We start from the raw sequence: 23365 nt of genomic DNA on the forward strand, positions 1-23365 counted from the left end.
AAAGTGTCACATAAACAACCCCTATTGCATCACAATTAAATTTCCCTTTTATGTCATAGTTTCTACCTTTAACCTCTTATGATTCCCCAGCTTGGATGTATTTACAATATTTATGTCTTCCACATCTTCCAGTGAATTGTGAAACAATTCCAGGTTTTATATTTCACTCAAAAATCCTTTTAAAGTTCACACCCCTCTTCTATAATATTTTGGGTCTAATCCTTATTTTCTCACCTATTTCTTTATGTTCTCTTAATAAACACCAGTTCTTATTTAAAATCCATCTCACACATCCACTGTCACTATTGAATGTTGTAACCATTGTTCTACTAAATTCCAAAGGACTGTTGCCAGACAAACCCTCCAAAGGTAATGTAACCTGACTAGGCTGTCTTCTTTCATTAAATGATAGAGTCTCTCTCTGTTACTTCCCTGGGAGGAGTGGATGGTATGTGCCATTGTTTCTTTTTCTACTAACTGAAGGTGAAAGAGTAGGTTCATAGTTTAGAATTAAGCTAACTGCCCTTGCGAGCCATTTTAGGCTTAGCCAGTTATCCCTTGTGAGACTCAAACCCTGCACCTTGTGTTTTTGTAAGGCAAACACCTTAGCCATTAAGCCACCCTCCCATACGTCTTCTATAAATTCAAAAACTAAAGTGTTTGCGTATCCCCTTTTACAAAACATATCCAATAAGTTATTACACTCATTTTCAAAATCCTTATCCATACTTGGGCAGCTCTTAACAAATTCCCCTTTACTATTGATGTCTTTTGTTAGTGAGGGTGTGCACTTGTAAAATGAAAAAAAACATTTGAGTAAGTGGGCTTGTGATCAATAGTCGAAAGGAACAGCCCTATTACATAATCCTTGTGTAACATCGCATCCAAGTATGCTATACTATCGAAGTCGAATGTATATGTAAATACCAAAAATTCTCTGGTGTTATTCAATTATGATATAAATCCATGTAGTTTTTCTACAGAGTGCTGCTACAAGATAAAAACATCATCCAAAAAAGCCTGTAAATTCCTTCGATACAATACCCCACTCGGCCATTATAGATAAGTTCACCAGCTTAAATATAAACCCCTATGTCACTAGATGGGTTGCAAACTGGCTCAAGGACAGAACCCACATGGTTAGAATTACTGGAGCCATGTCAGACTCCAAACCAGTTACAAGAGGTGTCCCACAAGGCTCAGTCCTGGGACCTCTCCTGTTTGGTATATATTTCTCAGAGGTACAGGCCAACACGGAAGGACTGTGGCTGGCCAAGTTCGCAGATGACTGCAAACTGGGCGCTATAATCGACTCTCCAGCCGACACAAGCATCCTCCAAAAGGGCCTCATAGAAACAGACAACTGGTGCCAGAGCCATGGCCTCAAGCTAAACGCCAAAAAGTGTATAGTCATTCCCTTTGGCAAAAGCAAAGTGCCCACAAATTACCACATAGGTGGTAATCCATTAAGTACGGAAGAAGTAATTAGGGACCTGGGGACCCAAGTTGATAGCAATCTCTCATTTGACAACCACGTGGCCAAAGTGGTTAGAAAAACATTTTATATAGTCCACCTAATCATGAAGGGATTCACATCTAGATCAGGGGAGGTCATCATGCCTCTTTACTCATCCCTCATCAGGCCCATAATTGAGTACAATGCCCCTTTTGGGATGTACCTTACCAGACACCTGCAGCAACTGGAAAGACCCCAAAAGTACCTCACCAAGAGGATCAAAGGGCTCAAACAGACACCATATGCTGCCCGGTTAAAGAAACTCCAGCTGTACTCAGTGGCATACCGCCTGCTCAGAGGCGATCTGTGCCTGACTTATAAAGTCATGTCCAACCGAGAATTAATGGACATGCTGCACCTCAGAAAATCCAAATCCCATTGAGCTATGTGCTCGAGAGACTTGAACCTCAGCACTGAAATAAATAGGACATGCTGGAGGGACAGATTCATAACCCAGAGGCTCCCTTCACTCTGGAATAAAATCCCAGTCCAGGTTAGGCAGAGTCCCTCATTGACTCTCTTCAAGAGGAATCTTGATGAGTGGATGGGGGGTCGTAGGTTTACCCCAGGTATCACTTCTGTGTCACTGTTAGACAGAGGCACAGTATACTAACCTCGAAAAAGGGCATAGCAAAATTAATTTAAAATGGGTGGCGAAAGCCAAACACACTCTGGCTAGGCTTATAAATGCCCTAGGGCAGATAGCCTAGTATGAACCTATGAACCTATGAATCTATGATCCGAAGAACTCACTGTTGTGAACAAATCTGTTTTCCCACTCCAGCAAAACTATATTTGCTACTAAACCACCACAAGGGGAGCCCATGCAATTCCTCTCTTTTACAAATAGTAGCCACCATCAAAAAAATATGAAATTATTTTTCAAAATAATCTGTAAAAGTTCGTCATATACATTAATTTCATCCTGATTAACACCTTTCCTAAATAAATACTCAACAAACCATTCAGTACTGATGTCATGTGGAATAAAACAGTGCAAGTCTTTAACATCTATTGTGACAAGTATATTAGTCTCACAGAATACAGTGTTATTCACTGTTGCTAAAAATGCCCAAATATCTTTACATAAACCCCTTTCTTCACCCAAAATTCTACTAAGTTTTTTATCCAAGTACTGCGCACAAGCAGATGTCACAGACTCCTTACCATCTACAATGGGTTGCTTGCGGGGGTCGTGAATATCTCTGTGCAACTTCGGTACACCAAATATTGTTGGCACCATGGATGTATCAATATTTAAATAATGTAGCTCTTCAATAGTTATTCGGCCTTAAATGAATAAATCATTCAACTGTCACTTGATTCTACTATAAGCAACATTCAAGTCAAGGTCAAGGAAAGAGAACAAACCCTAAAGTGGGTGCCAATCTATTGTACGATGCACACACACTCACTCACTCTCTCTCGTATGGCGATGGCCTAATGGTTAAGGTGTTTGCCTTACAAACACAAGGAGTACTAATCTATGAACCTATGAACCTATGATACTAATTCACCTACAGGAAATCTTTGTGATGAGAAAGGAAACCTGAATGCCCAGCAAAAAAACAACATGGCTACAAGGAAGGATCTGCAGACTCTAAACTCCCCAGCCAAAAAGTGAACTTCAGAACCAGATGTTGTGTGCAGAAATGCTAATTGCTGTGTCACTATGGCAACAAACAAGAATCAGTTTCATATTTACATATATAGACTCTAGCAGAGTGTTAAAGCATTGAGATGAGGTTCCTGTGGCAGAGTGTTTGATTCTCCTTGTCTTCATTTGCCTACCATGTGACATTAAGCAAGTCACATAACCAGACATTGATCCTGGGTCATTCCTGAAAAGGGACAATGTGTCCAGTGGCCCTACCTGGGTAAAAATGGGTATTATTATTATTATTATTATTATTAATATGATGTTGTTGGTGTACTGCAATGAGGCAGTAAGAGATCAAATTCTATGCATGCTTTGAATATTTACACTGTGAATATCTAAATAAAACAAAAAGTTAGTGGGTATACAACTCTTGTTGAGTATAACTCTGTTGGAACAATAGCGGTTTACTTAGTAATAATCATCCAGTTTGAGTACGCTCAGCAATAAGTATACAAAACCGCTAGACATGAAGGATAATGGGGTAACACATAGTCACACATTGTAACACAATGAACTTTAAGTACACAATGTGTACGACAATTCAAACTCCTCAAATTGTGAAACCAAAACAGTTAAAAAACTGAAAAACGGCAGCAGCAGAACTGCAGCAACACTGTTTTTATTGTAGATAAAGTAAGCGCTTTCGTTGGTGTACTCCACCAACTTCATCAGACAAATGACATAACATGTAATTGCAGTTTAAATACTTTCAAACTGCCATATCAATTACACAATTAAAACCATTTTTTTTAAAAAATTAAAGAGATATTCCCAGAAAAAAACATTTTGCAACACAGAACGCTAAAGTGGGAATAAAAAACTACATTACTAGTACTGCAACATAGTTAAATATAAATGAGTTCTTTACATTAGCAGAACATCGCAAAGTCTTTATCATAAATAGAAACATAAGCTCAACTTCCCCTTTCCAGATGAAACACATATAATTTGTTTAATTTAATAACATTATTAACACAACTACATTTATAGCACAATTTACATTATACACTTCGTATTTTTTAGTGTATTTTGTGGTGCATTATTAGAATCACAATATATGGTGTAAGTCTTTTTAAAGTATTGGGTTTGGGCTCTAACAACACCTATAAACTTCCAGCTAATTCATTGAAACATAAGCATAGTGGATTAGCACCAGATATATGTTTTTTGGTGCTGGTTCACATCAACGATTTTGCACGAAGAATGTTAGGACACAAATAGGTATACAGAAAAGGGACAAAAACTTTGACTAGGTAATGCTGTTGTCATACTGGTCGACTGGTTTTAACTATATATTTTTCTGGTTTTAACCATATATTTTTTTTCTGTTTCTACTTATGATAAAGACTTTGCAATGTTCTGCTAATGTAAAGAACTCATTTATATTTAACTATGTTACAGTACTAGTAATGTAGTTTTTTATTCCCACTTTAGCATTCTGTGTTGCAAAATGTTTTTTCTGGGAATATCTCTTTAATTTAAAAAAAAAAATGGTTTTAATTGTGTAATTGATAAGGCAGTTTGAAAGTATTTAAACTGCAACTACATGTTTGTCATTTGTCTGATGAAGTTGGTGGAGTACACCAATGAAAGCGCTTACTCTATCTACAATAAAAACAATGTTGCTGCGGTTCTGCTGCTGCCGTTTTTCTGTGTACGACAATTCAGGTTAACTAAATGGGAAAACAAAGCAGAGTTTGGCTTGAAGTCAACGCACAAAGGTAAGGTGTAGTGCTGTCCACACCACTTCATTGAATTTTATTTACATGCATATATAGGTGACTAAAATTTGGTACAGGTCAATGCTCATTTGATCTGGTTACAGACATAATGGAAAAGGAAAATAGTGCAACAGAACTTAGTACTCTTGTTTGTAAAGAACAACAGAAGGTTCCAATATGTGTAGCTCATCAGACAACTTCTGCTAAATTATCAGCGAGTGCATGATCACTGCCTGAAGTACATTATGGGGTACGCACCCAAAACTGGTAGATAGGAAGGTAACGTCTGTGATAGGGGTAATATGTCTACAGTTCAATATGCAGCAACCTGATCCAGGGGAGAGAGAGAATATAGCCTTCTGCCTCTCATCTCAATGCAGAATAGGGTCTATGTCCTTCCTGAGGAGCAGAATATGGGCCTGTTTCAGAAGCTCTGTAGGGACCAATGCCTTCAGGGCAGAGATCTCACAGCTCTAATATGTGATAATGGAAGACCATGTTAAGAAGCCACCATTGATGCGAACGGTCCTCTAAGCACTGACCAGCCTCCAATGGGCCATCTTTCAGGACATCTGGACTGTGGTGGTACTGCCTGTGGAATTTGGCTTCACTCACAAGGTCCTCCAGAAGGCAGACAGCATCTCAGCACACAAGGATAATGCCAGATAATGCCGGATAACGCCATACGTGTGACCCAAATGATCCTGATTAAACATCTAGAAAAGAATAAACACACTACATTTTCTTGTACCTTTTTTAAACGTCTGTTTTACATTCCATCTGGCTTATCAAAAGTAACTTGGTATTTACCCTACAGTCATAACTGACTTATTGGCATATTGGTAGGAAATCACCTGCACTCTGTCCTGTTGTCAAGTGTTGCTTGTATTTCTTTTATCTGTAGTGCATTAAAGCCAACAATAAGCATGGTTATGCTACATCATTTTCCGATGCCACATTTCAAGCAATCACTATGTAGCACTATATTTGTCTTGGTGTGTATTTTCCTAGGTTTTAATTACCCATTTGATAGAAGCCGAGTGTATATTCTGCCAGTGTTTTTCCTGTGTCTGCAACATTAACTGTTAAGATGCGACTTTCTGTTCGCTTACCTGGAGCACATAGTCTAAGGACAAATGCCTGAAGCACTTGCGGGTGATGTTGAGTGTTCCTGTTGCTTCCTCTACTTCATGGGGCTTGTGACGTTGAGCCTGAGCATTTTTTACTAGTGCAATGTCCATGTCCTCCCTCACTTTGTCAAACTGCTTCTTTGTTTCCTTGAATTTTCGAACATCCCTGTGGGAAAAGCACACAGCATTGTAAGTAATTTAAAGATTAGACTTCTTATCTTTTTGGAGTGCTATGACTAGGTTATGACAGCCACACCACATGTTTGTGCATTAATAGGAAAAAGCTTTCCACTTCTACATTAATTACAGACTTAAAGACTCTACTGCTATCTGTATGGCTGCATGTTAACGACTTGCTAACTATATAGACATTATTCCTTTTAGTACCTAAGCAACACTGTTTATCAAAAAGAGTCATGCTGGTTTACAGCTTAGAAACAGACATGCATTCAGCAGACACCATCTCTCAAATGTGATATACTGGTATAGTCTGTGATTGCTCTTACAGGACATACTGTGCTGACGGCAATAATAAAAACAAGGCAGCTACATCTCACTTCTCTTCCAGAATGAGCACAGTTATTTCAGAGCTGCCACTTTCTTCCAGAAATACATCAACTCTTTAATAGAAAACTTAACTAAAACAAAATCCATGTTCCTTGGTGCCATAGCTCTCAATCTTCCATCTCCAAAATGAAAAACATCAGCCCTCATAATACGGAAAAATAGGGAAAATGTGCTAACAGCTTAGTAACAACTTCAGCTAGAAAGATCATAGGATATTACTTATAAAAAAGACCTTTTAATGAATTAACAGGTTCCCTATTATATGATCAAAGACGCATTCTTTCAAATGCGTCTTGATCGAACTTGAAAGCACGAAACGGCAAAATACCAAAATGGCATATTAGCAAATTCTTTCCCTGGGAAAGAAATTGTTTGGCCGCCTTCGTTATTTTGCTGTTTTCATCACTGTAGTGCAATCTTGGAGTTGGTATATTTAAGTAGGGGGGGTGTGGGGGCACAGCCCCCACGGTTGGGGGTGTGGGGGCAAAGCCCCCCACTTTATGTAATGTTTTAAAGTTTTGTTTTTTTTTCTGTTTCGGAACAGCAATTTTTTTTTTCCCTGGGAAAAAAAAATTGTTGTTTTAAGTGTTCAGGATTGTAAGCTTTCGCTTACGTGGGGTCGGTAAATCAGCGTTCGCTTTTTTAAGCGTTCGCTGATTTAATATAGACCCAATTAATATGAATAATTTCTATTTACCATGGATATCAGTTAAAAAATTCCTAACACCAAATGTGTGACAGACCCTTTCAATGTGGAATTTTGAGGAACACGAACTTTTTAAGATACCAAATGAGGTACTTTCTTTGTAATGAGGTACACTTGACAGGCATGCTTGGTGCACTCTAAAAACTCTTTAAAGTCTCTAACACTCTGGAAATCAAGGATCTTAACAATATCTGAAATGAAACAATTACCTCCGTTAAATATTTTGGTATCCTTCTTGCTCAAACACTGATTTTTCAACTACACCTACAGAAAGGTAGAAGAAAAAGAACTGCTTCCTGTTTTTGGCATTTAAAAACTGACATACTCTTTCCTTTGGGGAAGGAATCTTTCTTGCTCCACTTGAATATGGGCTTCCATTAATTGTGGCTGCCTCTGTCATTAATGCTAAATAAATATTTCCTACTGCAGTGTACTGTAGTCCATATTTAAGGCAAAACGAGTCTGTACATTACCCCAATTACTGCTATAGCTGTACAGAAACAGAGATAACTGTGACTACCAGACAGTTCAAAATGTAGAACTTGTATGTTTGTTCTTTGCTAAGAGATGAAACATATTCTATGTCCTTTTTTTATTATTCTTATTTCAGGACAGCAGTTTGTAAATTACTGCAACTTTACTTTGATACACCTCACTTCTCTCAGTGTTAAGAGTCAGTGCTACGTTTCAGACTTGACTACAATAGCTACAAGTGCACTCACACAATATATTGTGTCGTCGCATCCAAGTGCAATCCAAAATCAGTTCCAACTGACTCGAATCAATGCAGAGATACAGAAGACATGGAACTCACTATATACAATAACATTATTTAAAAACATAAGATACTCATTTTTAAAATAATGCAATTGTGTGTATAATATCAATACACTCTGTCAGGGTTGCTGGTAATTTATATTATCGACCCAAAGCGGGAAGGGCCTTTTATGTGGTAATTCTGGCCTCATTCTACTGACTACATATCCTCGCCAACTGGGTAAAATATGAATCATTCACTCAAGGTGTATCACTTACTTACTAAGGGAAATTAAAAAAAGAACACCTAAGCAACATGACTCGCTCACTAAATTAAAAAAAATTAAAAAAAAAAATAAAGAAAAGAAAGCTCTTATTCTGCAGTGGCAAATGTACTAACAGCAAAATCTCCGAAAGAAAAATATGACTGTCATTAAAGGTTGCAAAACAAAACTATTTACTCGCACTTCTTTCAAATCCCTTCAACAAACTGAACAAAAATCTACAGTGGTCAACGCTGTATTACTGAAAATAAATACACTGTATAGAACAACTGCTGCATCTGTGACACAAAATACAGTCAACCACCTTACTATATTTTGTATGTAAATTCAGAATGACTGTGTGTTATCTAGTCACAGTGTTGTATTAGAAAAGTGACTGCTAGTGCAATGAATAAACAGTACCGATTATACAAAGGAGTTAAAAGAGTGGAGAAAAGAAAATCTTTAAAAAAATAACTCCTGTTATATAACAACAACAAGCAGCTATGAATTAACTATGATGCATGGGTAACGAGTTATCCAAGGTGGCATCACTTACCTGCATGGATGTCACCCTCACAGGTGACTAATTCCTCCTTATGCACACCATATCATGATTTTCTGATTAATTATATTACTGTGCAGTAAAAAACCCTGAAACTGACCCATGCCTTTGGCTAAACAAGTCTTTTAATACAATAAAATACTGATACCATTGCTAGAAAAATTTGCTTAGCAAAGTGCTGAATCAAATTAAACTTTTGTTACCACTAAGAGAGTCAAGATATACATTTTTAAAACAAAATCACAAGTGTAGCTCACAGAGTCCACGTGGATTCCCATAATGTAATTTTCCCTTAAATAAATATTGAAAAATACACGTCAATCTGTTTACAAGCTGCAGATGTAACCACACTGAATAATCTAAGCACAAAAGTATCCTTTATAGGAAAAATGTCCCATTGTAGGTCCACTGGACACAGTTTCTTTTCATGGGTGACCTGGAAGCAATTTCTGGTTAAAGGTCACACAGTAGGCACGTCAGTGCCGAGGGAATCAAACTCGTATCACAGAAGCTACACTCAGAACCTTAGCCTCTGCACAACCGCCAGACACAGACATGTCTATCGAGCTGTGTCAGTATACAGTGAAGTGTACAACAAATAGGACTTATGTTAAGCAGACAACAATGTTTCTAAAGCAAGTCTATTATTTAAAAGATATAAACACCTCCTGGCCATGGCTGAATCCAGATTATTTTCCTTCATAGCATTATTTACCCTCTTATATAAATAAAATGGACTATGACCTAGGTGACCTGAGTTTGATAAGTAGGTTGTACACCTACTGGAGCTGGCAGTTAGGGGAGAGAGGAGGCTCACCTGTTGTGCTTTCAACAGGGAGATGGAAGAAACATTACTTATGGCCAGAAGTTAGGGCCATCTCTGCAGCTCTAGGTGGGGACACATCTGGGGATCACCCATAGCTACTGACCTCACCTACAGGGAATGGCCTCATGTATATGGAGAAGGATCAACAACAAAAGTAAGCTGACACCTTTGAATTACAGTGTGCTCCTCTGGCCTGTTCACCCTCTCATGGTCAACCTAACAGTTTCTAGTTGAGAGGGAGGTCATCTGGTGACCTGATGCAGGGGTTCATCCAAGCTGCACACAGCAGTGCCACAAACTGAGGGACAGAGAGGCTTAAAAGTTGTTACACTGCCTGAGAATAACTTAGCCTCTACAGCACAGAGATAAAAAATAAATGTATAAATAAAAGAAGAAGTACTTACCCACTTGGGTTTTGACATCATGGATAAAGCACACAGGTTAAGGATAAATCTAGATTCACCCACTGTTGGGTGGTAATTATGACTAACTTGAGTACTCATGGCATCAGAATACTTCTTAGTGCAGCTTTCTTAATTCAGATGACAAAGCACCTGCACCACCATTTGTATGATAGTGTTGTCATGTACAAATGTTCTGATTATGGAGTGCACACAGGCCCATTACTGAAAACTGAACCATTTTTCGTGAGTGAGGCATTTCTAATGAAGAAATATCAGCTGTTTGATAGGATGATATATTGATCAGTGCCATGACAACTGAAAGACATGCTTAGGACGGAATTTTAAAAAATGGTCTTGAAAGAGACAGACAATGAGTGCTCCATCAATATTAGAACAGACTAACTTACATTTTACATACTATTTATTTATTTAACATATGATAACTAGGTGAATGAGCTGGCCCCCACACTATTTTCAATCACTTTTTGAGGAACATGGAATAGACATTACAGGTGGCAGACAGGTAGTACATTTTGTGTTTTTACCTGAGGTGGGAGGTTGGCATAAGAGTTAAGGTGCTTATTGTAAGGACACAAGGTGCAAGGTTTGATCCTCACAGAGGATAATTGGCTAGGCTTAAAATGGCCCATAAGGGCAGTTAGCCTATACTACCCTATGAGCCTAGACCACTGTAGCTACCTGTAGCAATTTCCATTTAGTCATCCGATTTTCTACATTTGCTTATTTATTCATAAATCTGAGTATCTTTCTACTTACACAGATGTTTGTGTATCTCCTTCCTTTCTGTTTGCAGTCAGTATAGCAAGGTGCTACATCAGTATCCTACAAAGTCAGGTTTGATCTCTGCAGCTTTATGCTGCTTGCCCAGAGCACAGCATGAGGGTTAATACTACAGTCCCTCATGTTTAAATTACATCAGCAAGCAGTTAGTGACATTCATCCGGTAGGTGTGGGTCTCCTTTTGCTTACTCTATGACTTAAGCAAATCAGATAACCAGACAATACTAGATTACACTGAAAAAGGCAGTTGAGCTTTTTACAGGCATCTAAAATAAACAATATATGTACATTTAAATATTGCAAGATTGATTCTATGATTTCATACAGAATGTAAAAGTGAACTCATTAACATGGGTGTAACCACTGTGTCCAAATTAATCTATTGTTTGCTTGTTACACTACATGCTACTCAATTAAAGCAATGTGAGTTTAAAATGACGCAACTCATATCTTTTGAACGCAACCTTCTATATTGCTTCATAATCCAACCACTCTGAGAGGGAGTATTTACGCCTGGGGGTTCCACTAGGGTCAGTACCGGAATCTCTGCTATTTTCCCTGTTTACTAATCAACTGCTCTTTGATCTTGTTTTCTTGAAGATAACAGAGTCCTCTATTAAAACAGTACTGGACTACCAACAAGTGAATTTTAAGATAATCTAGAACTCTTTTACTAAAAATTTAAGATTAGTTAACTCAATCTGGCAATAACAATTTTGGCATACCTCAGAGACCACCCAGCAATAGCAGTATTTTATTTTGTTTCTATTTGTTAATCATATAAACTGACTGGACACATGTGTCCCTTTTCAAGGGTGACCTAAGAGCACTGTCCGGTTAAGTGACTTGCACAGTATGGCACAGTATACAAATTCTGAGGGCCACTATTTCTGACTTATACACCATCCCACTTCTGCAGGTTAACTGTCAAAAATGTCTTGCCGTACAGCTTGAATTGTCACTTTTGTTTAATTTGATAACATATAAAAGACAATTGGCAAGGTCCTAAATTAGCTTAAGTTTGCATACAGATTACCAGATTTCCTATGTCAGAAAGCTAGGCTATCTATTCATTCAAATGTAGACTTTAACCCCCCCCCCCTCCCCAGCCATTATTATGTTACGCTCACAAAGTAACACATTATTGCTTTAGACAGTGGAGAATAAAATTTGTCACTTCATCGCCTTTTCACCAGAAAGAACACCACTGCTTGTCCCTCTGCAAGGCAAACTGACTTCCAATCTCTCTAAGGACTTTTACTCTTAAACTTTCTTACATTTAAGCTTTGCAACTGTGATTATCATCCAATGCAGAAAACTTCATCCAAGGAGCTCTTTTCAAAGATGCACCAGCTTCATTGATCAGCCCATCCCAGGATGTTCACATCAACAAAGGCCTGCAGGATGGAATTCAAGAGGCGCTTTAAGATAGACAACAGTCAAGATTGTAGGTTACCCCCACATTCTTATGAATCGTCTTTGGAGTAGCCTCTTTCTCCCGCATTCAAACAAAATGCTAGTAGGCAAACTGAAGATACTAAACTGCCCTTTCTGATTTCAGCTGCTGTTTTAAAATTGTGGAATCGACCACATCTTTTTTTTTCATACTGCACTGTTTACCAGATTGAATCTATGGATTGTGACATCTACATTTCTGATATATACCATGCTAAAAAATGACAGTTATGCAACTGTGTGTGAGTGTGTGTGTGTGTGTGTGTGTGTGTGTGTGTGTGAGTGTGTGTGTGTGTGTGTACGTGTACATATATGTGTGTGGTGGGGGGTTACAGCAGTCTGGAAGATGTTTCTAAAAATGCTGGCATCACTCCTGCTGCTAAGCAGCATTTACTGTTATATACAATGTTCTGTTAAAATCAACTTTCTAATCTTAACCAGCTGTACTATATTCGTACACTACAGCATTTGGAATCCATCAGAACAGTCAAGCTCATATACACACAGACCAGTTCTTTGCAAGTGTTCCTGCTGTATGCGTGTGTATGTCTGGACGTCTGCGTTGGCATAGATTCAGCTCAGTCTAATTTTTAGTAAAAAGTAAAAACTGCTTCGGCAGTTGCGTAACAAGCTAAGTAAAACATCCTGCTTTTGAAGTAGGTGGCTCAAAATAAAACAAAAATGATTAAATAACGTTCTGCAGTTTTTCTTAAAATGACTTTGGTCTGAATTTTTGACAACTATATTAATCAGTGCTTGGGAAATATTTGTCCTTTTCTTCATGGTCTCACCCACAACAATTCCTAAGACTTCAGATGACTGGATGAGCAGCAGGCCATTTCTGTTGTTGTGAAAGTTCTATAACTTAGTTATGATGAATTGGACACATTTTATAAATACCTCTCACCCTCTTAGTGCAAGAAATCAGGACAAAAGCTAAAATAATGGGGGTACAAAGGCACAAAAGTAGGTACAGAATTTAAACTTTGCTCTAATAAACTTAGAAAGTTGATAGAATCCTAGGTTTTGCATTAGCATGCATTTTCTGAATGATATGAAGTCAAAGTCAAATGTATGTCATTATTTTGTGACTTTAATCTTCAGAGATTTGCCAGAAAACCACAAATTTTATTAGGAACATACCAAAACTATAAGGCAAATATCTGCACATTCTGTGAAAGTCTGAACAGTTGAGAGGTATGATTTCATACCTTTTCTTTTCTGACAGTATTGTACCATCTGTTGAACTGCCCATGACACCATTTATCGAAGTAGATCTACTATTTCTAGACAAAAGCTAAGTACTAAGCCTCAGAAGTACTATAACCGAGGGATACCTTTTATCTTTTAGGATGATAAGCTTGTAGAACTGTACAAGTGTTGCAGGATTTCATTTTTCACCATGGTAGTGAATGCTGTCTACATCTGACACCTGTCTTACTATGGCATTACACCACCGCTATTAATGACGAGACTACGATACGGATTTAACTTGAGTGGTGGTGCTGCAGTAGCGTTATTGCCTCCCAGTAAGACGCTGTCCCGTTCGATTCTCAGCTAGAGCGTCTTCTGTGTGGAGACATGTGTGAATGGGCGTACCCTCGTTGAAGGTTGTGCATCAGAGCTGGCAACTCGGCACGTAAAGATCTACTGTCAATCATTAGCGGACCGGAGTTCCGCTGTGGCGACCCCTAACCCGGAAAAGCCGAAAGACACAACATGTTGAATATCTCACAAATATTGCATGCTGGTTACATGAGTGTAATGTGTCTTCACTTCCTCCCCATTAGCAAACCAGGCACATGGATGCTGACTCATACGAATATTGTTATCCAGAAGGCAATGCTGAGCATGCTCACGGAGTACTATCTAATCACGTTAGCAATGCGGGCAACAAACTTAAGCAAAGTGAGAAGTCAATAAATCATTTGTTTTAAAGAAAGATAGGATAATGCTGCATTGTGGTGGTTTATGTTGATACCTAACAGCTCTTGGTTGCTTGATTCACTTCTCACATGGGCTGCACTCTGTGTAAGATTGTAGGTTACCCCCACATTCTTAAGAGTCTTCTTTAGAGTCTCCTCTTTCTCCCGTATTCAAACAAGATGCTAGTAGGCAAACTGAAGATACTAAACTGCCCTTGGTGTGTGTGTGTGTGTGTGTGTGTGTGTGTGTGTGTGTGTGTGTGTGTGTGTGTGTGTATTAAAATGCTGTATGAGTGGGGATGCCTTATGACGGAATGGCATTCCACCCGTGGTTGTTTTCTGCCTTTTACTTACCAGTTGATGGAATATGATTTAACCCTATGCAACTTTGAAGTAGATAAAGGTGATATAAGGGTGGGGGGTTGGCATAATGGTGAAGGTATTTACCTTACAAACATAAGGTTCAGGGTTTGATTCTCACATGGGGTAATTGGCTAGACTGAAAATGGCCCACAAGGGCAGTTAGCCTAGTACTAATCTATGAAACTAATAAACTATAAACGAAGTATGGATGGATGAAGAAAGAACAGCACCGAAAATACACTAAAATCATCTAAACTAAACACACTAAATTTCAGATGAAAGCCATGGTGCAGGTGAAAGTCTTGAGCCGTATACAGCTGAATGAAAGATTCTCCCCCACTCTCCTTGGCTTATCAGATATACAATGTCCCCCTTCTAGCTTCACCTACTATCTACCTACCATCCAATGTTTCTCACCTATCTACCTACCATCCAATGTTTCTCACTCCTGACCTCGCTTCACCTACTATCTACCTACCATCCAATGTTTCTCACTCTTTACCTCGCTTCACCTACTATCTACCTACCATCTGATGTTTCTCACTCCTTACCTCGCTTCACCTATCTACCTACCATCCAATGTTTCTCACTCCTTACCTCAGTCTTATTTATTCCTAACAGATGTAGTGTAACTGTCCTTACCCATAACTTTCAAGTCATACCTAACATCTGCTTGCCACATACATTGCACATGAACTGTTTGCCTACTAAATGTTTTATACTTGGAATTTAATATCATGTATAATGTCACCATAGAAGAAATACCTGTTTTATTATTTTACAGTGCCACTACAGAGCAATTATCTGTTTTTATCTAGATGCTTTAAGAACCATCTATGTAATGTAATTTTTGTTAGAAAATTTGTTCTTTTACAAGTATGGAGCTTTTCTCCCCCAGGACTCCATTGAAAATGGCCTCTTCTCGGCCCAGTGGACCATCCTGGCAAGCAAACTGCAAAAAACAAATAAATAAATAAAGTATCTTAAACATATTTGTTGGAGCGTTTCTCCCTGGGCCTCCACTGAAAATGGGCCTTGCCCAGGCGGACCTTCCCAGTCAACAAAGAAGAATAAATTGGGTTGGGAGGATGGCCTAATGGTTAAGGTGTTTTCCTTACAAACACAAGGTACAGGGTTTGAGTCTCACAAGGGATAATTATTAGGCTTAAAATGGCTTGTAAGGGTACTTAGCTTAGTTCTAAACTATGAACCTATGTTCATTAACCACTACTTTTGAGGGTGGGAGGTTGGCACAATGGTTAAGGGGTTTACCTTAGAGACACAAGATGCAGGGTTTGATTTTCACATGGGGTAATTGGCTAGGCTCAAAATGGCCCACAAGGGCAGTTAGCCTAGTACTAACCTATGAACCTATGAACCAAATAAATAAATAAATACATAAATAAATACATTTACATGATATAAGATTAATAATACAATATGAAAGGCAGAGAGATAAAATAAACAAAACTGAAATTTTATAGGGAACAAAGTTGTGAGAGCTTAAGGGGGAAGTTAAAATGTAGAATGTGCACTGCAAGCCGTGGGTACCAATGCCTTGAATAGAGAGTTTTAAATAAGCAGCCAGCTCTGTGGGCATTCAGGGATAAAGCCATGATCACTACTCAAATGACCTGATGTGTGATTAGTGCTTCAGGCATGGGAGGACCTGGCTAGAAAGAGTTAGGAATGCTGAAGAATGACAAAGCTGATGCTGCTTAGCTCACACGTGGGAGAGGGTTGGGTGGTATATGCCCAGAGAGCATAGAATGAGAAGTACATGTCGAATTTCAAGTGAAGACCATAGATCATTGTTGATTGTTTTTCAAAGGGCAAGACCACTGAAAAAATGCTTCTTATGGACTCAGAAGACACACCCATCACACTCCACCCCTTGGGGAATGTCATAGGCATGCACAGGAAACTGACACTGCCAATTCCCCATGCAGGATGATGGCATCACTCAACCTTTGCCCGTCTTGCCCCTAAGGGGAGCAAATGGATGAGCTGGACAGGTGGAAAAATAATAAAACTGAGGTCAAAAGCCTCTGAAAGCTGATGGCGATGTGATGATGTTGACGTTAAAAAGTAAGATGAAAGGAATGGTCCCCCTAAAGTTATGGGTCTAAGATACTGAAGGAATCTCAGGGTTGGGACTGAAATGGGTACAATGGAATGAGTGCTCTACCCCGTTTAAAAAATTAAAAATAAAATAAAATTAAATAAAGGAAGTGAGAAGCAGTACCATCCCTCAGGGCAGGGGCTGCAATTCCAGGAAAATAACGAAAGTGCAATCTTGTGTAGAAATTATTGGGGAACCTGAGAAGTTGGTAAAGCATGTGGAAGCATTGGTGTTCTTACAGTGTTGGTCAATTAAAGAGGATAGCCAACAGACGAATACGAGACTGTTATGAATAGACGTCATCACTACTACTGAACTGCCAGCTGTCTGCTTGAAGTTTCTTTTCCAAGCCACTAAAATTAATCATATTGATATACTGATCAAACATCCAACTTTTCCCTGCCTTAACTAAAATTAAGAGTTGGAGGGTGGGATGGCATAATGGTTAAGGTGTTTACTTCACAGACAATTGATACATGGTTCAATTTATAGGTTCATAGGTTAATAGGTGTGTACTAGGCTAATGGCGCTGGAGCCTTTACAAGCCTAGCCCATAGGGTTACCCTGGCATCGTGCCACCCAACCTTAGTTCCCAGTGCCTCTGTCAAGTACAGCCACTGGAGTGATCCCTGGGGTGAATTTTCTATTTCCCATCCACTCATCAAGATTTCTTTTGAAGATGACCAGTGAGGTGCTCGGTTTGACATGTATGGGAAGTCTATTCCATAGCATGGGCAGTCTCTGGGTTATGAACCTGCCTCTCCAGCATGTTCTGTTGATTTTGGTAATGAGTTTGAGGTCTCTGGAGTGTGTGGTGCAGAGAGATTGGAATTTCTTTAGATGTAGCATTCTAACAGAGCTGGGTCACGCATAGCTTTGTAAGTCAAGCAGACATCGCCTCTAAGTTGCCGATATGACACAGAGAATAGTTGGGAGTTTTTTGAGTCTGTCCATATAGGACAAGTGTTTAAGGCCTAGGATCCTCTTTGTGAGCTACTTTTGTGGCCTCTCCAGTTGTTGTAGGTGTCTAGTAAGGTATATGCCAAATGGGACATTGTACTTGATGACTGGCCTAATGAGGGAAGAGTAGAGGGAGTCAATGACCTCTTTCTTCCTGGATACAAAACCCTTAGTAATGAGATGTGCCACATAGAAGGACTTTCTGACCACAGTGGAAATGTGGTGGTCAAAAGAGAGGTTGCTGTCAACCTGTGTTCCCAGATCTCTTCTAATGCCTTCTGTGTTCAGTGGACTACCATCAATGTGGTAATTCATGGAAACTGAGTTTTTCCCAATGGGGATGATGACACATTTTTTGGCATTGAGCTTAAGGCCATGGTTCTGACACCAGTCATTGGTCTCAGTGAGGCCTTTCTGCAGGATGTCAACATCACTGGGTGAGTTGATAATAGCTCCCAACTTGCAATTGTCTGCAAACTTTGTCAGCCAGAGTCCCTTTGTGTTGGCCTGGACTTCAAAGAAGTAGATACCAAACAGGAGAGGACCCAGAGCCAGACCCTGTGGGTCTCCACTCGTGACTGGTTGGCAGTCTGACTTGGGAGTCAACTACTTTCACACTGTGGGTTCTATCTGTGAGCCAGTTTGTAACCCACCTAGTGATATAGGGGTTGATGCCTAGCTTACTGAGGTTTTTCTATGATTCCCGAGTGGGGAATGGTAGCAAAGGCCTTGGCCAGATCAAGGTAGGCTGTATGAACCACCTTGCCTTCATCCACAGCTCTGGTGATGGACTCAAAGAAGTCGACCGGAATGAGCAGGCATGATCTACCCTTCACAAAACCAAACTGTGTGGGTTCCAGAGTTTGGAGATTCCCTGTATCCTTGGTTATTAGGTCCACAATGATGCATTCCATAGCTTTGCATATCCAACTCATCAGGCTAATGGGGCATTAGTTCCAAGGGTCTGTAGTCGCTCCTCCTTTCTGGAGAGGGATGACTGTAGCAGTGCGCCATTCAGTAGGGACAAAGCATTAGGTGAGGCTGTGATTGAACAGGACACACAGATGTGGTGCCAATTCACTCTGTAGCTCATGTAGAACACAGCCAGGGATATTGTCAGGTCCCATAGAAGCTGTATTCTTGGCCTTGGACAATGCTGTTTTAACCTGTGCAGCAGTATTACTGGGTGCCTGGTAATCTACTGGTAATATGATTGGTCCTTTGGAGGGGAGGGGTAAAGTTGGCACTGAAACTTTCGGCCAGTATATTGGCAATATCTGTTGGCTCGGTATAGGAGGTACCATTGTGCAGTAGCTCAGAGCAAATCTGGGTATTGCCGTGGAGATTCTTTACATAACTATAGAAGGCCTTGTAGTTCTCTTTACTATCTGCTGCAATTCTGTTTTCATAGCTAGCTTTAGAGGATTTGATGAGGGATCTCAACTTTTTGTTGAGGCTGATAAGGGAGTTTTTCCAGTCTTGGGACTTCACTTTATTCCACATCAGTTTCTTCCTTGTGTTGTAGAGTTTGTTTATGGCAGGGACCACCAGATTGGCTTCCTTTTTTGGAGGAGAGTGTCTTGGTTCTACTGGGTATGGCGAGATTCCTGCATTTGTGTGCATGTTCGTACAGTGCATTGGTGTATGATTCAGCAGTCATGCAACTATTCTCCATTTGCATGGGTGCCGTGAAGTTATGCTAAGGAAAATTGCGTAATTTTTAAATGATCCATGAGGGCAGATTGTCTACTATCTATCTATGAACTAAGCCTTTCCTGCACTTTTTCTTTTTTATTTACTTACTCGTTTAGTTATGTATACAAGTGTTGACTGGGGGAGACTGATCTCACTGGAGCATTTTCAAGCTTAGCCCAAGGTATACACCCAAAAAAAAACTGAAAAAAGTTTACAGCTAACAAAGTTAGACAAGTGTAACAAAATTCTACAACTGACAAAATAAGACAGGTATTTTACTATATCATAGGTATAAAATATTTACAATAGAAAAGGTGTTTGGTAAAGACACTGCAAAAATACAATATTGCTTCAGGGTATTTATCTTGAGTTGAATGTAATGTGAGTGTTTAAGGTATGTAGGTTCAAAGAGAGGACAGGTTTTACAGAGAAAATCGGAGTTATCTATTCTTGGGTGAAGACAGAAGAGGGGAGAATTGCTCAGAGTGCAGAAGGTGGTAGAAGAAGAGAAGTAGGCATAGGCCGTGTCCCTTCAAGTTACACTCCTTATTGTTATGTATGTAACTTTTTAATGTGTTTATTTATTTATTTTGAGTTAGTTTTGTACTGATGAAAAGTCCCATGAATACATATTAAGAATAATTGAGACCACTAATGTGCAACAGATATTGATGGAGGGGGTTGGATATGTGTGCACTATGAAGATAAAATGGTTTTATCACATTTCTCCATACAGAAAAGATAATAAACCTCCAGCAACTATTCAAACTCCAGACATGCACAACTTTGCTGCAATTATTCACTCACTTTGGTAATCATACATAAGCGATTTCAATGGCCACAAAACAAATGTTGATGAATTTTTGAGATCCTTTAAAAAAATGCATGCACAGGAATTCCATGTTTTGGATATACCTGTAGCTGGCCATAATTTGTGGTTTTCTTGTATTCTAACTGAATATGTCACTTTTTCCTGAAAGGTACCATTTAGTCTTTACTTTTTGCTTGACCTATTCTGCTTCCAGTCTTGTTAATATATTTTATTAATAAATTGCTGATTTATCCTATTTCTTTCTTTATTGTATCCACTGCTTTTTGCTTTGCTTACATTTCTGTATTCTACTGTTTTATGAGAAAACCCTAACCACGGTGATCATAAAAGAGCGTATACTTTATCACTCCTTGCTAGTTCCCTGGCATGGAGTGAGAAAGCCATTGCTACAGCTGAGCGGGGTAAGTAGTAATCACTGAGCGGGGTAAGTAGCAATAACTGAGCAGGGTAAGTAACAATAAAGAATCTGGAGATACCCACTGAGGAGGGGGAGAAGTATTGAGTCTCTACCAGGCAGGCAGCATATCGAGGTGGTGTGAGATGGACCGTGCATGCTGGCATCCTGTCTGCTTCCACTGTGTACTTTGTACAGGTGTTTCATCCCTCTAGTGATGGTAATTACCAGCTATGACAGGGGGCTGAATGCGTCAGTGGGGTGTTAGGACTGGTTGGCTGGCTCAGCAGGAAAGACCTAAGAAGATTATAAAAAACAAAAGACAAGGTTACATTATTATATAAATGCTTGTTTATTTTTCCTGTACTGTAAATGTACCTAAGATGTATTAGCTATACAACAGACTCAACTCTGATCAAAATTGCCTGGGGGTAAGAGGACAACATTATCTAAAAACAAAAAGATATTTTGCCTCCTTGACTGTGTCATGCCTGAGAAGAGTCTTCTGACCATTGTGCTTAGTGGATAAATAAATGAATCGCATTGCCAGCACCTTTTTATCCAGTCCGTGAAAATCACAAACAAGAAAGGAAAACCAGACACAACCTTTGCAGGGCCCTATGCCCACCTTAAATATATCTGGTTTAATACAGAAAATGCAGACACAAGTCTGTATTTTCAAATACGGGATTGAATGGCATGTACCAATAGACATGAGAACAGTTGTAGCAACCCCTGCAAGATATTCCATGGTACACCGTCATTGTCCTTCTCCAAGAACAGGAAAGAGATATAGACATTGTGGGCAATCTCCTATCACCCTTCAACACCTCTTCAGGGACAGTCAATCTACTATTCTCAGGCTAAGACAATCTGCATTGTTCCTCCTGAATTACATTCCTGACATTTGGACAAATTCCACATTCTGACACTCTTGAATAGACTTTCACAGACAGGATGAGAAATATCATCCATCTAAAAGTGGAGTATATCTCCTGTTACTGTTTTTAAAAATGGGGACCACCCCATTTTGCCAATCCAGAGATACTGACAAATTGTAACTCCTTCTGCAATTCCAGGCAGATCTCCTCCAGTCCAACAGCATTATCACAGCAAAACTGTTCACTAAATTACCTGTAACAGTAACCTCATCTACAAAAATGTGTCCAGTCTCACAGCAGTGCCTCCTCAGGGAAGGGTAAGAACACTGAACTCAAAAGTTCCTCAAAATACCTTCCGTCTCTCAACAATATCCCTAGTTGAGGTCAGCTTCTCTCCACCATTGTTGAGAACAGTCTAGCTTATGTTCCTTGTCCCCCTCAAGAGTCACTACATAGTTTGTCAAAGCCTCTCTAAGGTTATCTTTAAGGTCACCTGAAAGTCACTGTCCATGGTCTTGGGTCTTCAGTTCACTGAATGCCATATTTGCTGTTTTCCTATCGAGTTAGTACCTTCCAATCATATTCAGAGACACCTCTGCTACTGTTATGCCCCTTCCTTTATCCTGAAGGCTGCCTTCACTACAGTTGTCATCATGACAAGAAACAGCAATTTTCAGCCACATCTCCTTGCCTTTCCCTCTCCTACTGACATTTTGAAGAGGGTCTATTTGGACTCCACATCTGTAACCTACCATGTCTATGACAGAAGTTCTCTGGAAATTGAAACTGAACACAAGCCACAATAAAACATTCATGTGGGTCAATATCCCAAAATATATTCCCATCTGTTCTCTACCACACACCCCTCCCAGGCTTTGAGCAGTCTGCAGTAATGAATGACATATATACTTGCCATAGTTATTTCAAAGAGTAAATAACACAGCATTTCATTTGGTCCTACTATCAATGTACTTAAATTAATAGTGCCAACGTTCTCTGGAATTAAAGTGTATTTGTTACATTCTGAAGTATCTTTATTTTACAATTAATTCCATTTTTTCATTTCTATTTATATTTTTAATGTTAAAGTTGCAAGTGATTTTACAGAAAATGAAGACTATAGCACGTGTGAATTTTCAGTTTCATTGCTTACTCAGTTTTCTCATTTTTTTCTCTATACCCACACCCACAAAATCATATCACAGTAGGTTGTAAAGACACTTTTGAACTTGTTTGGATAAAACTATTTCTTTTGAACTCGTTTGGATAGTGGTCATATTTTGGGCAATTGGTTTGTACCGCTTCAGAGTTTTTGGAGAATTTGAAATATCACAGTAGGTATAGGGCAATGATTTCCTTACAACTGCAAGGCATTCTGGGTAATTAAATTCAATTTACATCTTTAGAAGTGCAGCTTCTTATTTGTGTTGTGGTTTCACTATTTGACCATCACACATGTTAATTTTCAAAATAAGCTGTTTCACCTGCAAAACCTAGTTGACAACTCCTTCTGACACATTTAGCATGGAAATATAGTAGTAGATACAATAATTTAGGTACTGAGGCATCATGGGGTCAGTCTTTCATGATTTCACGGCAGGAGTTTTCAGCTCAGAAAAATTCAGGGGGCTGTCCTTATCAAAATAAAATGCAAAAACAATCCATTGTTGTAACAAAAATAAACAAATAATGCATATGGTAAGGAGATAATGTCCCACTCCAAAGGTTTGTTGCTTATACTTAATAACATAACCAATACACTTTAAGTAACATGTGGAGGTCTGAGAACTGTCTTTGCATGCAATTCCTGTCTTTTATCAATT

General features: G+C 39.1%; 1 protein-coding gene across 4 annotated transcripts in view; it reads right to left on the minus strand.

Moving 5' to 3' along the window:
* ACAP3 (ArfGAP with coiled-coil, ankyrin repeat and PH domains 3) overlaps positions 1-23365 on the minus strand; it is a 1969869-nt gene that overhangs the window by 562090 nt on the left and 1384414 nt on the right. For all 4 annotated transcript variants that reach the window (XM_044063200.1, XM_044063202.1, XM_044063201.1 and 1 more), the window contains exon 6: positions 6010-6193. In XM_044063200.1, coding sequence (XP_043919135.1) covers positions 6010-6193 — 184 coding nt within the window. The remainder of the gene's footprint in view (positions 1-6009; positions 6194-23365) is intronic.

The sequence above is a fragment of the Protopterus annectens genome, chromosome 2.part1 (assembly GCF_019279795.1).
Source record: "Protopterus annectens isolate FY-2018-M chromosome 2.part1, PAN1.0, whole genome shotgun sequence".
In the NCBI taxonomy this organism is placed as follows: domain Eukaryota; kingdom Metazoa; phylum Chordata; order Ceratodontiformes; family Protopteridae; genus Protopterus; species Protopterus annectens.